Raw genomic sequence first — 15945 nt, forward strand, 5'->3', positions numbered from 1 at the left:
GGATAAACAGTTGCTTCCGAAACAAAGTATCGAGTGTGGAACTTGCCGACACATCACTACGAATTGCTTTACTCAACTGACCTACATATATTATCAAGACTTCTTCCAAAATCTCCTCGCCAACTTGAAACTCTTTAACATCGACTTCGCCTCAACTGTGCAAGTACAAATGGCTTGCGCTTCCGTTTCGGTGAAATGGACCGTTCGCATTGTGACAACTGTGGCTCGATTTAAACTGGTATATATCCTACTTGAGTATCTTGCATACGCTGACGAGCGTGCGTACTATGAACATAACATAAGAAGCTCTCCCTAGTGCCTTCACCAATTAACAGTGTTTTATGTCCCTTAGCCTGCCCTAAGCAACAGAGACTCGCAATGAACTTTTTATTTGCGTATTTGAAAGACATTCGACTACTTGACTAACTTTAAATTCATATTGAAATTGGGTTAACTGCCCGGCAAATCGTGTTGCAGAATCTAAAGTCACCTTGCATGTTACCCTCAGGCATTTTGCAAGCTGTGAAGTCTATAAGCATATTTGTCGGACTATGCATTTTATACTTTCATTTTCTACCATTACTCCATTAGGCACCTAGAGGCGGAAACAATTGGCAGCATCACAAAATTTTTGAATAACCATTGGGAGGCGGAGACTGTGCCGTAGGAGTGACGGCACGCAGAAATCATCACCATTCGAAAGCCAGACATGAAGCCATGTTTTTAGAATCTGCAGCCTATCTCACAGTCCTCATGCTTAGGAAAACTGTATGAAAGGATCGTTATGATAAGACTTCGGAACTGTTTGGAAAATAAAGATCTCATGCCCCACACAATGTTTGCTTTCCGGCCTAAGCTATCAACTCAAGACGTCGTCCTCCTCCTCAAAGAAGAGGTTCGTAGGAACGTACCAAAGTATGGACAGCACGCCATCATGGCTCTCGACCTCAAGTGGCGTTCGACAATGTTGGTCATGTTTACTATTGGGTCTGAGCAATCTGCATTGCGGGCAAAAGATTCATGGGTACGTCAAGGCCTTCCTTACGGATAGGATTGCGACTATAGGGATCGGCAACCTACGATCGGACAAGATCAGGATGCCTAACAAGGTATAGACCTCAATGATCTGTTCTCGCCCCTTTGCTCTTCAATATCGCTATGTTAGTTTGGTGAAGTTGAACACCATAGACAGCATTCGACACGCAATGTATGTACGCCAATGATATAACTATTTGGACGACTTAGGGCTCGCTAGGTCTCAAGGAGGAAAGGCTGCAAGCAGCCGCCGACTGTGTCAACAGCTACGCAAGGGCTACGACACTTTCGTGTTAGCCAGAAAAATCTGAAATTCTCACAGTATATAGGCCCCGATACAACAGTAAAGTTGACCTCAGCGTTATGCTAGCAGGGGCTCGTATGCCAACAGTGCACGTGCTGAGAGTGTTGGGTATGTGGATTCAGTCCAATCAGAGGTCAGACCACACGATAATATTGCTATCTGGATCTGCGGCCCAGATAACGATAATCGTTATGTGAGTGACCTATAGAAGAAAGGAGATGAAGGAGGCAGAGACGCTCAAGTTAGTGTGGCCGCTTGTTTTAAGCAGAGCCTCGTATAGACATCGCTATGAACACCTGAGCCAGACGGAGAAAGAGCAAGAAAAAGCGATCCTAGCAAAGCGTACAGGACAGTGCTGGGGCTGCCAATAAGAACGGCAAACGCGAATTTAATGGCCCTTGGCTTAACAGACACATACGAAGAGCCCGTGGAAGCGCAGCTTGTCTCTCAGAAGATGAGGTTACAACGCAAAACGGCGGGACGAGCTCTCCTCCGAAGACTGGGCTATCGTACCACGTACTGGACGATACCCAAGTAGCACGCCGTCAATGGACCGCCATCAGCCTAATATTGGGCTGATGGCGGCTCCTATATTGGGACCAATAATGATGTTTCATTGGGGCGCTACTCGTGCCAAGATTTAATCCAATCTACTAGACTGGCTTTCCAACAATGGCCACCAATTGCAGACTAGGTTATTTATTGGCATGCAGCCTCACTCAATGGCTACTCAGTATCTCCTACCCAAGCATACCCACTGGCTCCTATATAAAGTACATCCACTCACTCTCACTGGTTATCCAATACTTACAACCAAGCTTACTCACTGGCTTTCAATAACTGCTATCCAGCCAGGCTCATCGACTGACCAACATCGCCCACCCAAGCTCCACTGGCTTTGCATAATTGGCACCCTGGAAATCCTATTATTTTATGTTGTTTTTGACCATTTTTGATTTGATGCGTGTTACGGCGTATAGGCAGCTAAGGCCATCATGCGCGAAACACATGGTTGAGCCTATTTTTGGGAAGGTATTTTACATGCAGATAATTATATACAGCATCCTAAATGTATACATGCATTTAGACAAAAAAGCCAAAATTGTTCATTGCATGAATATTTATTAGGTGCGCATGTGGTACATAGTAAAAAAAAAAACAATAGGCATAATTCTTTCAGACTTCCAGGACTTCACCTCTGGTTAGGTCCATTGACAAGGTGCCGGCAGGTCCCAAGGTTAGGAAGACGCTGCATCAAAGGCAGGTTCAGGTGTCTGCCAAGCCAGCATCTCTAGCATGCACCTTTTGTTTTCGGTTATAAAGACAGCAGCTTTCAGCAGTCCTTGCCGATTTATGCCGGAGTAGCTTGCATGTCGCCTCTTCCTTTCGTACAAGCATCTGCAAGAGAAAACAAAAATAAGAGACAATATTATGCAGAATGGTTTTTTTAGTACAGCTTGGGAAAACTGTACATGAGCAGTAAAATTTGCCTTTGCTACAAAATTAGTTTGTCCAAGTCAGAAGAAGGAAGAAGTGGAGGTTTCCGAATGCCTGAAGCTAGCGCTCTTCCATTTTTCTGAATTTTCTATCGCTGTGAGCTATTTGTGATCTCGTCATCCTTTGGGATGGTGGGCGCATGACCCCTGCGCCCCCCGCCACCATCGAACATGCTGCGGCGTACTCGACGGGTCACCTCAACGTCGCGGACGTGGAGCTTCCAGACTCTGCAGATGACTGCACAGTGACTGAGATGGATTCTGACAGCAGCTACACGCTGTGCAGTTTCGCCGCCTGAAAAGGAAGCTGCGCCGAACATCAATAATGAGTGAGACACCAAGGAAGAATGCTGAAAAGCAAGGGATCTTTTCCGCGGCCTTCGTACCAACAACGGCAACGGCGAATCAGAATGATATAAACAGACAGCACCTGACCAGTTTTTCGACCAGCTGGTTCCCGGTGAAGTTGACGAAGTCAGAATTAATGCCTGCAAGAATGTCCTGACCGTGGATGTCAAATCCCAGGCTACAGTGGACAAGCTGAAAGGAATTGGTGCGCTTGGCAACATGCCTGTCCGTTCCTTTCTTGCACGTGGGAAAAAGACTTCTGCGGGTGTAATCACCGACGTTGACCCCGAGATAAGTGAAAGCGATGTCTGCACGTTGATCAAATCTACGGCGTGCATTGTGGATATTCATCGCTTCAGCCGCTAAAAGTGCGTTAAATTAGTCTTTGAAACTGAATCCCTCCCATCCCACGTTAAAGTGGGCTATGTGAGACACCTAGTTCGGATGTGCGTTCCAAGACATGTTCAGTGCCACAAATGCCACAAGATCGAACATGTGAGTGCCGTTTGTCGAAATAAGACAACAAACACAAGACGGGACTCCATGTCTGCTATGTGATCATTGTTCTGCTTATATAAGTATGTGAGGAGGAACCACCTAGCTCCACAAAGCATATTAACGCATATTACCGGAAACGTATTTTTCCATTCACGCTTTAATCGTCATGAAATATACGCAAGAGGTATGCATTTATGCAGTTTTTCAAATTTTGGCATTCAGATATGCAGCCGAGTATTTGTGGACACTAAACTTGTCTCAAGCGTATATCAATCTCTACAATTCTTTTTAATCAGATGCGCGTACAGCGGACAAAGAAGGTGTGAACTGTTTTATTGTAAAGAATCTCTAACCTCATTACATCAATGAAATTTCATTATCTGCTGTCAACTCGCATTTTTATAATAACGTTGAATGCAATACTTTGGTCATTATGGTTTCCGCGGCTTAGTGGCTGATTTGCATTTCTAAGACGTGCGTTTATTTTTTAGCTTAAACATATAATCCTGCATTCAAGACAGACGTAATGATTTAGGCTTTAGGCCTAGACAATTAATTAGGAAATCTTTTCAGCGCACGGTGCTCATGAATCTGCTGTGTAGCCCGCCTGCTGTGTTAGGTGCTTCGCCTGAGGTGTATTGTTATAGAGGGTGGCGATAAGTTTCAGCCAACGGCAATCCGAGCGGTAAAACAGTTCTTGATCACATGCAAAGACTAAAGGGGCACCACAGTTTTTCACGCGCTAAACAAGCGGTCGCCACACTCACTCACCACACTCAGCCCGCTCACTGTTTCATTAGCATCTGGTGCACTACTTAAATTTCTGCCCCCGCCGGGGTGGCGCAGTGGTTACGTCGCTCGCTTACTGTTCCCGGGGCCGCGGGATCGACTCCCGGCCTCGGCGGCCGCATTTCGGTAGAGGCGGAAAGCAAGGTGCCCGTGTGCTGTGTGATGTCAGCGCACGTTAAAGAACCCCAAGTGGTCGAAATTTTCGGAGTCCTCCACTAGGGCGTATCTCATAGCCTGAGTCGCTTTGGAACGTTAAACCCAACAAACCAACCACCCTACGTTCCTGCGCATAAAAACATTATTACCCTTACGTATACCTCTGCAACATTGTCAGCCAAAGCCCCTTGCTCATATACCTCCGTCACAACAGAGAGGAGCTGTATGTAGAGTGTGGTGCGGTCTCGAATGAGCATTGTGAATTTTTTAATAGAAACTTCACACTTACAAATTTGACCACACATGACCCTTGTTATGGTTCGCCTACTGCCGCAGTCTTCGAATTTCACGGCCTCTGTTTTCAATATACCATAAAGAAAAACGGTAATCATCTATTAATGTAACGTAATGACCCTTTTTGCTACTACGTTGTATATCGAACCGTTCTTGAGTATGCAATGCAGTCTTTGACAAAAGTTCATTGCTGAAGAGGCTCGCTTCTAAGCCACATCGCATGGCTCGTAATGCGTTTCCAACGTCCAAAATATCCTGATGGCCAGATGATTGCTGCCGTAGCCTGTCAAATGGGCTGAATTTCCATGAATGCTAAAAGGGCATGAAAGCAGGACAAGTAGTACTGTGTTTAACAAAGACGAGACATCAAAAGCCACGTCGCAAACCAAAAGAAACCATGTGTAGAAAGTGAGCATTCCATGTCACATTCAGCACATTTCTTTGCATGCATGCAACATCATCGGCTGACATTAGGAAGATATATATACTACGACAGGCATCCTGGGTCATTATCTTGGTGTTAAGTAGTCGTTGACGAGAAATTGCAATTCTGCAAAACGGTGTCAATGGCAAATAAAAATGGCTACCGCTGTTTTCTATTGTGGTGATGAGCTGGACCATAGACATTTCTTTGGAGGGTGAGGGGAAATAAAGTACACAAGCTCTGCTATTTCGAACCTGCCTTGAGGAGCGAGAGAGCCTACGAAGGCTGAAAGGCAAATATTGGAGAACATCGACTGCATTATTCTTGGGCACGACAGACAATATTCTCGCAGGGGCGAATGTAAGGATTTGTAATGATATAAACACGATGGAAGGTGAGTAGCAATGAGTCAGATTCATGTCCGGGCAGAGCCTATTGGTCATAATGTAGCTTTTTTTACTTCCACTTTCCTGGTCTGTTCCTTGTGATGTGTTGAGCCTTTAAAAACACCTAATTGATGAGCGATTTATATGCACTCCTGCTTTAACCCTTGCGGCTTTTGTTAATCTGTCGTCTTGCATACCACATAACAATTATCCTTATTTTAAATGTAAGGTATATTTAGGTAAAGATTTGAAAAAAAAAAGAGATAGCTGGTCTGCTACGCAGTATTCCTCGAGTGTGTGATCCACATAGTTTAACCTCAGCTTTCACAACAGCAGTTAGTGAACGCTTCTAGCACAAAAATTAAGAAAACCGCAGTGCACCCCGCTGCGTGCTTCTTCCCGTTTTAAACTTATACTCAGAAATACAGCCGGCAAGCGCTGCTTATTTTCATCTAAGCCACATAGGAACGCAGTATCAAGATTTACCAACTGCCTCTATGTGCCATACCGAGGCGCCGCTTGCCCCATATGTTTTTCGGGCGCCTCAAGGGCGTACCTCGTCTTTCGGTTATTTTATGTCTAGTCATACCGAAAGACGAATAGCGCATATACACACTCTTTTCTCTTTCAGCAAGCATTTGATTTTTTTAATGCATTTTAAAAATTTCCGCGCAGACTGGGACTAAACCTACATACTTTAGCATGATTAGGGCAATGGGAGGTTAATATACTTGTGCACTTCATTTGCTATATTCTAAGTGCGAAGTGTTTACTGTGCAAGGGATGCCGTGTGGCATACTGAAATTCAAATGAGGAATGTGGAAATACCCCATTCTGTCTTCTTCTTTCTAAACAAAATATAATTATTTCAGGCTTCAAAATTACTTACCACCAACGTGCAATACAGGAACGAATAGACGACTCCTTAAATGCTCAGTCTACTCCAATTTCCGATTACATATGAAACTAGTATAATAATGATACATAGCAGCAAGCGAGAAGCCGAGGCAACTTGGCGATTGGGTGAAAGAAGATTTAAATTCAGACCTAGCGCGAGGGCTCCTCTCGCGCCAGTGTCGGTCTCCTTCGCAACGTAAAATATATCAGCCACACAGTTGATACTTGTGGCGGAAAATTAGACCCTCTGACGTCGGCGATTAGGGTTATGGGAGAATAAGTTACGCTAAGGTAACCATGTGGAGTAAGCGCACACAACGTTGCTGCGGAATATAGTTACATATAAGGCATGCAAAAAGTAAACTCTAAAGTAATCATTACCACGTTGAAAAATTCTTGGGAGCACTTTTGACCACTAAAGCGGGATGAAGCGAAAGCGTCTGTTATGCGCCCGTACAAAGCCCTCGACTACGGCACCTCTTTCTCTCTTCTCCACTACCACCTTCCTCCTTTTCTTTACTGCTACGTAAAGTTCTCAGTACAGAATTGTGACAGACACTGTACCTTTTGTTTACTGTAAAGCAATTTGAAACGCCGCTGAAACCTACTGTACTGCGTCTGTTTCTGCATGCTCTGTGGTGAGGGGTTCAAGGAAGCGCCCAATGAAAGGCACCGTGCGGGCACCTGGATCAAACGCCTTGCAGGGTCATCTTCTATGCGCAATTCGCCTGGTTACCTCATCACCACTCGTGACGTCATGATTGGATGTGACGTCAATATGACCTCACTTCCGGTTATTATTCATGGCCGGATGTGACGTCAATGCCATAGACGTGTTATGTGATCAATTCATATTCACGACTAATGACTAATTAATACTGATAGTGACTAGGTAATAATTAGTACTGGTTAGTGACTTGTTAGCCATATATTTGTACTGTAGTTACTAGTCAAGGTACGACATACTGCACCAGTGATGATGTCATCAAACTAAAGCGTTGCAGACGAACACGGCATATGAATATATAGGAGATAACACTGGCCGACCGCCGCGGAGCATAGCGCACGCTGATTGTGCTCGCCTTCTAGCTACCGCGCCGACCGCAGCGGCGCGGGGTCGCTGCATCAGAGCGTCCATTTGCTTGCGGAGCGGCGCGCGCTGCTAAGCGGCGTGCGCGGCTTTATGTGCCGCTTTTATGCTCTGGTCGGCAGTGTTTTAAGCTGCAGTGTGCATCAAAAGTTGTGTAGGTGAGGTATTGTGTATCCATGTTATGGCAGGCACTACGCGTGAACAGTCAACTGAAACTATCTTTTTATGTCACGTTTTGGGACCAGCCGCAGGAATTGTTGTGCAAGCACACGTCTTGACTCAGGCCGACGCTGCAGATGATCGTCGATGGTTTCATATTTGGCGGCTGTCAAGTATTGTTGGCTGTTGCTCTCGCACACTTTACAAGTCCGACCGGGCCAAGTAGTCGACCACACGCTATTAGGGTAACAGGTGTTGCGTAAGTAACTGCACATCAGACCACTAGAGTTGTCCAAATCAATTGTCCCTTTTTAAAGCTTCGTCGGAACTTGCTCACCTAGAACTGTAGCGCCGGATAATCCCCATAGCAGATAGAATATTTTAGTGGAGGGACCACATCTGCGCGAAGAACTTTCTCGAACACATTACTTCAATGTCGTTCTACGCAGAGTTCACTGTCAATCTTTTTAAGTGTAACCAGGAATAAACCGCATCTGTCAGCGAAAGCTGTGCCCAGTATTTTTTGCGGGTGTTCAAAATATTTGAACAGACAGGAAATTACAAGAAAGGCTCCCAGAAAACAAGTCTGCAGACACGTGTGCCAAGCAGCCAAGCAAGGGGCCTGCTGCGGTCGTATTGCCCTCAAGCACGGCCTGTGAAACACACAAGGACTCAGATCCATCATCGATGCCTCAAAGGAAACTGCGCACACGAGACTAGCCTACATCATAAGTGTCAGCTGACCAAGGGACATGCGCTTTTCTAACCGGGAAATTTGGAGGCGGCTCTCAAGTGCAAACTTCGCCATCAACGGCTTTCTTCAGGTTTCCTCTTTTGAAGTGGCGCGGGGACTTAATGTTCTAGGGGCTCTGCGTTTCCTGCAGGTATCTTTTTACTAACCGTATCTATCGTCTCAGCAAGCCATAGACACAAAGGTTCCCCTGGAAAGTTTGGTTTGGTTTGGTTTGTGGGGTTTAACGTCCCAAAGCAACTCAGGCTATGAGAGACGCCGTAGTGGAGTACTCCGGAAATTTCGACCACCTGGGGTTCTTTAACGTGCACTGACAACGCACAGCACACGGGCGCCTTGCTTTTCGCCTCCATCGAAAAGCTGCCGCCGAGACCGGGATTCGATCCCGCGTCCTTGGGAACAGTAGTCGAGCGCCGTAACCGCTGCGCCACCCCGGCGGGGTCCCCTGGAAAGTGAGATGCAGTTGCTTCCAATACAGTTTATAACTAGCTTTCCATCACTTTTAAGGTACTTTAGGGAGGTTTAAGGAGGTTTAAGGTACTTAGGCATAAAAGCTTCCAATCCAACAGACCAGATCGAATTGGCCGAGATATCAAAGCTAATCAATAAGCGCAAGGTGGCCGATTAAGGAAGTATACCATGGAGAAAATTGAGCAAGCTGTAAAGAACGGGGGAAGCCTTAAAGCGGTAAAGAAGAAATTGGGCATAGTCAAAAACCAGATGTGTGCGATAAGGGACAAGGCGGGCAACGTCATCACTAATATGGACAAGATAGTCAAAGTAGTCGAGGAGTTCTATACAGATCTCTACAGTAGCCAAAGTAGTCAGGACCGTAATGAGATTGGCGGTAGACAAAAAACAGTCAGACGTTCCACAAGTGACGAAGAACGAGGTCAAGAAAGAACTAGAACTATGAAAAGGGGGAAATCAGCTGGAGAGGATCAGATAACCACAGATTTGCTGAAGGACGGGGGGGGGGGGATATCGTGCTAGAAAAACTGGCCACCCTTTATACGCAGTGCCTTGTGTCATCGACGGTACCGGAACCATGGAAGAATGCAAACATTATCCTTATTCACAAGAAAGGGGAATCTAATTGCAGACCAATCAGCTTACTGTCTGTTACGTACAAGGTATTTACTAAGGTAATCGCTAATAGTGTCAGGACAACCTTAGACTGCAATCAAGCAAAGGATCAAGCAGGGTTTCGGAAACGGTACTCTACTATCGATCATATCCATACCATCAATCAGGTGATAGAGAAATGCTCGGAATATAACACGCCCTTATACATAGCATTCATTGATTATGAAAAAGCATTTGACTCAGTAAAAAACCTCGGCGGTGATGCGGGCATTGCGAAATCAGGGGGTAGACAAGCCGTACGTGAAAGTGCCGGAATATATATATAGTGGCTGCACAGCAACCATAGTTCTGCATAAAGAAAGTAACAAAATTCCCATAATGAAAGGTGTTAGGCAAGGAGACACAATCTCTCCAGTACTATTCACAGTTTGTTTAGAGGAAGTATTCACAGACTTGGAATGGGAGCAGTTAGGGATAAGGGTAGATGGAGAACACCTCAGTAATCTGCGATTTGCTGATGACATTGCCTTGCTAATAAATGCAAAATCACATCTCTCAGAATGGCTGCTTGTAATAAATATGTTTGCTCCTCAGAACGGTTATTTAGGCTCCAGTTGAAACAGTAATACAAATTTCGCTTTTTTAAGCCCCGAAGCGACGCCTGGGAATGAATAAACGCCGCAATGAAGTGGGTTCAAATTAAGCCCCATGGACAGCACACGGAAAACCTTTCCGTTGTTTCGCTGCTGCTGCAGCAGCCGGTTGTGAACTTGTGCTCTCCGGCTCAGCAATAGAGCTGCTTAATCACTTATGTATTCCGGAGGTCTGGAAGTCACAAAGTCAGCGAATGAAACAATTGTAGCTGCGAATGCTGCACCGAGTCCTCTGTTCATATACCGTTGAGAGCGTCTTTCGAAAAATTATCTTCACAGACACGTCAGGTGCTATATGCTTTGGCACTGAATCGGATAATTCTGGCCGGCGATATCCGGCCAGTCTTCACTCGCTGTACGTGGTGGTTTGAGAGTCGTGGCAGAAAATTTGCCGGTAAAGGTTGTAAGAATATGCAGCTCCATACTTTTGCTGACATCGAGAATGATGGATTGAGAGTTTTGACGCACAGAATAATTGCGGTCAACAAGATGTTTTAACAAGCTCTTGAAATTATTCTCGAACTGACATCCGCTAATTTAGACTCAGAGTCGTGCATTCTACCTCTGAGTCTGCACGGTGGTCTTTCCTCTAAGTAGACAACCGCTCAGCGTCGTCGGTGTCCTTGTAAACGATAAGTGTTATGGGAAAAACGAAGGGAAATTCAAAGCAATGATTTTGGCTTCGCGTATCTAATAGTGCACTGCACTAACCATTGAAACGTCGCAAGTCCAAGCTTGGTTTTCTTTCATGGCGAAAGCATTTAATGGCTCATCGCTATCCGTCCGTTGGCAAAACATGTCACACTATAGCTGTCAGTCATCCAGCCAGCCACGCCGGGCTCATCCATCGCTTACGGTGTGGGCCAGGTGTACACAGAAGACGACTGACAGATACTGAGCCTTTCTTTTCCTGGAAACCAATCAAAAGACTTAGAAACGTCGTGGGCGTCTAATCCTTCTCTGGAGCTTCTACGGCGCTTTAAAGGCTTTCGCCTCACTCACGGTGGCCTCAGTGGAATTTCGCGGTACAAAGTGCAACCTCCAATTTTGGTCCCAGCGCTTGCGCGTATAGAGGCAGAGGCGTACTTCGACACAGTTCAACAGCGAAGGTTATATTTCTGGCTGCGGAGGCAGTTTTTGTGACACAAGTGAAATGTGGAATCTCTTTTGAGGTTTCCCTATACAACCCTGGATGTGGAGTCGACGATTTTAACCATATATCTCTATACGGCGGTCATCATCGCACAGCGTCAGTTCATTACAATGCTCAAGTAATGTTTGAATGCACACTTACATATTTCATCCAACTGTGGAAACCTGTGTGTTGACGACCGCCGTTTGTGTGTAAGAGGCGGTGCAGTCCACATTCGTTTTATAGTCATGCGGATCAACGAAAAAACTTGTTATGAATACATTTCGATGAGGAATTTGGGAGGATCACGGCGCCGCGTTCATGCCTCTGCTCCGCCCATTCATGCAGTCTCAACAATAAAGCTTGAAGTATTCGGCATTATTACGTGTCGACAGCCATTTAAACTCTGCTGAGCCCTTGTAGCACTTCGCAGAGCGCGCGTACACGGCGGGGCACCGAACATTCCCGCTATACGACTGCCGTTCAAGAGAAGCGCATGGAACGGCGAACACGATGTGGTCACCCACTGGGTGCAGTGTCAATACCTGAATATATTCTTGCACCGAGCGGACAGATGGACAAGATCGTCGCATCGAACATGAGCCTTTAAAGGCTTTCGCCTTAAATGCACCCGTACACAGCAGCTAGGTGTACTGGAGATGAGTGTCAGCTGAGCTGGGCTATTAACATGAGTAATAAACTATGTGTTGTTGTCGCGCATCTTATCGAAGCAGATGTTTCGGTGATGTTGTCATAAATGAATATAACCATTACCGTTCAGTTAAAAGAAATGCCAGCTGTGTTAACATTTTCGTTATGGAATACATACAATTCATGCCATATTACAGCAACACTAACCCAGCAGACGCTTGTTTAGCCTATAGGATTTAAAGTTCCAAAGGGACTCAGGCTATGAGGTCCGCCACAGCAAAAGGTTCCGAAAATTTAAACCATCTGTGGTTGTTATAAATCTGCCATTACAGCTGAGAGAGCTGATATGCTCTTAGCCACCACGGAGCAGCAGGCGCGTCAGTCGGGATTGAGCTCGCTTCCTTGAGATTAGCAGTCGAGCACATAAACCACTAAGTCAACGCAGCTGGGAAAATTGAGGGAAGAATTTTGCAGAGATGATGAGAATATTTTCTGCTACGAAGATCGCGCTCATTAACTGTATTTCGAAAGTGTTTGGCTCGCGTTCTTAGGTCTAAAGTAGCAGCCTGATTCAGCACTTAAATATCAGGAATGACATCCTCTGTCAACATCAAATGGAGGCGCAGGAGGTTTAAGGCACTTAGGCATAAAAGCTTCCAATCCAACAGACCAGATCGAATTGGCCGAGATATCAAAGCTAATCAATAAGCGCAAGGTGGCCGATTAAGGAAGTATACCATGGAGAAAATTGAGCAAGCTGTAAAGAACGGGGGAAGCCTTAAAGCGGTAAAGAAGAAATTGGGCATAGTCAAAAACCAGATGTCTGCGATAAGGGACAAGGCGGGCAACGTCATCACTAATATGGACAAGATAGTCAAAGTAGCCGAGGAGTTCTATACAGATCTCTACAGTAGCCAAAGTAGTCAGGACCGTAATGAGATTGGCGGTAGACAAAAAACAGTCACACGTTCCACAAGTGACGAAGAACGAGGTCAAGAAAGCACTAGAAACTATGAAAATGGGGAAATCAGCTGGAGAGGATCAGATAACCACAGATTTGCTGAAGGACGGGGGGGATATCGTGCTAGAAAAACTGGCCACCCTTTATACGCAGTGCCTTGTGTCATCGACGGTACCGGAACCATGGAAGAATGCAAACATTATCCTTATTCACAAGAAAGGGGAATCTAAGGACCTTAAAAATTACAGACCAATCAGCTTACTGTCTGTTACGTACAAGGTATTTACTAAGGTAATCGCTAATAGTGTCAGGACAACCATAGACTGCAATCAAGCAAAGGATCAAGCAGGGTTTCGGAAACGGTACTCTACTATCGATCATATCCATACCATCAATCAGGTGATAGAAGAATGCTCGGAATATAACACGCCCTTATACATAGCATTCATTGATTATGAAAAAGCATTTGACTCAGTAAAAAACCTCTGCGGTGATGCAGGCATTGCGAAATCAGGGGGTAGACAAGCCGTACGTGAAAGTGCCGGAATATATATATAGTGGCTGCACAGCAACCATAGTTCTGCATAAAGAAAGTAACAAAATTCCTATAATGAAAGGTGTTAGGCAAGGAGACACAATCTCTTTAGTACTATTCACAGTTTGCTTAGAGGAAGTATTCACAGACTTGGAATGGGAGCAGCTAGGGATAAGGGTAGATGGAGAACACCTCAGTAATCTGCGATTTGCTGATGCCATTGCCTTGCTAAGCAACTCGGGGGATGAACTGCAAATAATGATTGATGACCTAGACAGGAAAAGTAGAAAGGTAGGCTTGAAAATCAATATGCAGATGACTGAGGTAATGTTGAACCGCCTCGGGAAGGAACAGCAGTTTACGTTAGTTAGCGAAGCACTGGAAGTAAAAGGCGAAAATGTCTACTTATGTCAGGTAGTACCCGCAGATGCGGACCATGAAAAGTAGATAACAAGAAGAATAAGATTGAGATTAAGCGCATTTGACAAGCACTCGAAGATTACGACTAGCAGCTAAACGGTATCACTCAAGGGGAAAGTGCGCAACAGTTGCATCTTACCTGTACTCACCTAGGGGCTGAAACGTGGAGGGTAACCAAGAGGGTTCTACTTAAGTTGAGGGCAACGCAGAGGGCTATGGAACAAAAAATGGGGGGGTAACATTAAGAGATAGAAAGCGTGCAGAGTGGGTCAGAGAAATAACTCAAGGTACCGACATTCTAGTGGAAATTAAGAAGAAGAAATGGACATGGGCAGGACATGTAGTGCGAAGAGAGGATAACCGATGGTCGCTGAGGGTAACAAACTGGATTCCAAGGGAAGGAAAGCGTAGCAGAGGGCGGCAGAAAGTTAGGTGGGCGGATGAGATTAAGAAGTTCGCAGGGGTCAAGTGGATGCAGCTAGCACAGAACCGGGTTAAGTGGAGAAATATGGAAGAGGCCTTCGCCCTGCAGTGGGTATAATCAGGCTGATTATGATAATGATGATGATGATAATGATGCATAAAAGACCATGCGAACTTTGAGCCTAATTAGACCTACCGGTAAAGCAGTATTTGATAGCCATATATGACGCGCCTTTCACATAGCGGCCAAAGATATTGCGGCTGCATGTGGTTTCGCTCATCTCTGCCACCTTAGCTTTGCCCACCACTCCGGACTGCAAAGGTTTACGTTCCGCAAGCACATGTTTTGTTCAATACTTCTCAGGCAAAATTAACGGCACGAATGGCAACATATTGTATTACTTAGACGCTGAGCAAGGCTGAATAATATCTAAAGGAGATCAGTGAAAAATGAAACCTGACCAGTATCTCTTTATGTTTTTGCCAGATCCCATCCGTTGCTCCCTCATCTTCTTTTGGCCGTAACAAGAAAACAGCATCCTTCTTCACTGTGCTTGAACCGTTTTTCCGAGCCCCATTACCGTATACGCATGTACAAAACGGCCAACAGGGGATTCACTGCAAAACCCGGGGTTTGGTGCTATTGATAATTTTTTTGTGTCAAAAGTATGTCTCAGCAAAACGTAGGAGGCCTGCAGAGTTAGACTAATTATTGACATATTATGTCAAGCGAAATATTTCTACATTATGCTGGCGCTCCGTTTTTAGAACTGCTGTCGCACCCTGGTCACTAAGTAGTAAGCCTCACGATACTTAAAATGGGAAGCGAAAGCATTAGATGTCGAATAGACTTCAGTATGTTATTTTCAGCTAAATAATAGGTGTGATATTCAAAGGAATAGGCATTGTTATGTATAAAAACAGCAAAAGAGACTCCGCGACCATGAGCAAAACTAGACGATTACAAACTTCTATTCTGAAAACAAGTTATTTTTTGAAAGAAATGAACACTTGTAAGAGCTGTTAATTTCGCGTACCGCATTCGATTCTGGTATTTATAGGCCTGAGCCATGGCGGCCACTCCAGCCAGACGGATCAGACCGGGCACCGGCGTTTTTTTATAAAAATCGAAAAATTGCACAGGCCTGGGGTAGGCAGAAGTAGCGGCCACCGTAGCTCCAGCTGTAGGAAATTAGTTGTCATTTGCGATTCGTAGGAAAATAGAACGCATAAATTTATGTGTAGAGGGCAGAAATAAATGCTAGAGAAGAGAAATTGAACATAGCACATGATTTTGATTTTGTGATTTATTTTTTTTGCATTTTTATACAGTTGTCAAACAAAAAACAAAAAGTGCCACAGCTAGTGGCCACCAGATTGCCAAGGGCAAAGTTTAAGTTAATTTGTAACAAATCTAGAAGGAGAATCCGTCAACTACATTAGCTGTTTTTGTGTGG

General features: G+C 45.0%; 1 protein-coding gene across 1 annotated transcript; it reads right to left on the reverse strand.

The window, feature by feature from the left end:
• Positions 1–2449: 2449 nt before the first annotated feature.
• Positions 2450–3708, reverse strand: LOC146195823 (uncharacterized). The gene is made up of 2 exons (XM_084596283.1): positions 3266–3708; positions 2450–2737 (listed from the first exon to the last, which is right to left on the reverse strand). The coding sequence occupies exons 1-2, from the start codon at positions 3532–3534 to the stop codon at positions 2578–2580; spliced, it is 429 nt and encodes a 142-aa protein (XP_084452409.1). The 5' UTR covers positions 3535–3708; the 3' UTR covers positions 2450–2577.
• Between the last annotated feature and the right edge of the window lie 12237 nt (positions 3709–15945).

This window comes from Amblyomma maculatum, chromosome 3, assembly GCF_055883805.1.
Source record: "Amblyomma maculatum isolate TAMU_Amacu chromosome 3, ASM5588380v1, whole genome shotgun sequence".
Lineage (NCBI taxonomy): Eukaryota > Metazoa > Arthropoda > Arachnida > Ixodida > Ixodidae > Amblyomma > Amblyomma maculatum.

What these genes read in the sequence shown, in the direction of transcription:
- LOC146195823 (XM_084596283.1), bottom strand. Translation starts at nt 3,534, where the DNA reads ATGAATATCCACAATGCACGCCGTAGATTTGATCAACGTGCAGACATC. An exon ending in CTGGTCGAAAAACTGGTCAG is followed by an intron (nt 2,738 to 3,265) that starts GTGCTGTCTGTT and finishes TTTCTCTTGCAG; the next exon opens with ATGCTTGTACGAAAGGAAGA.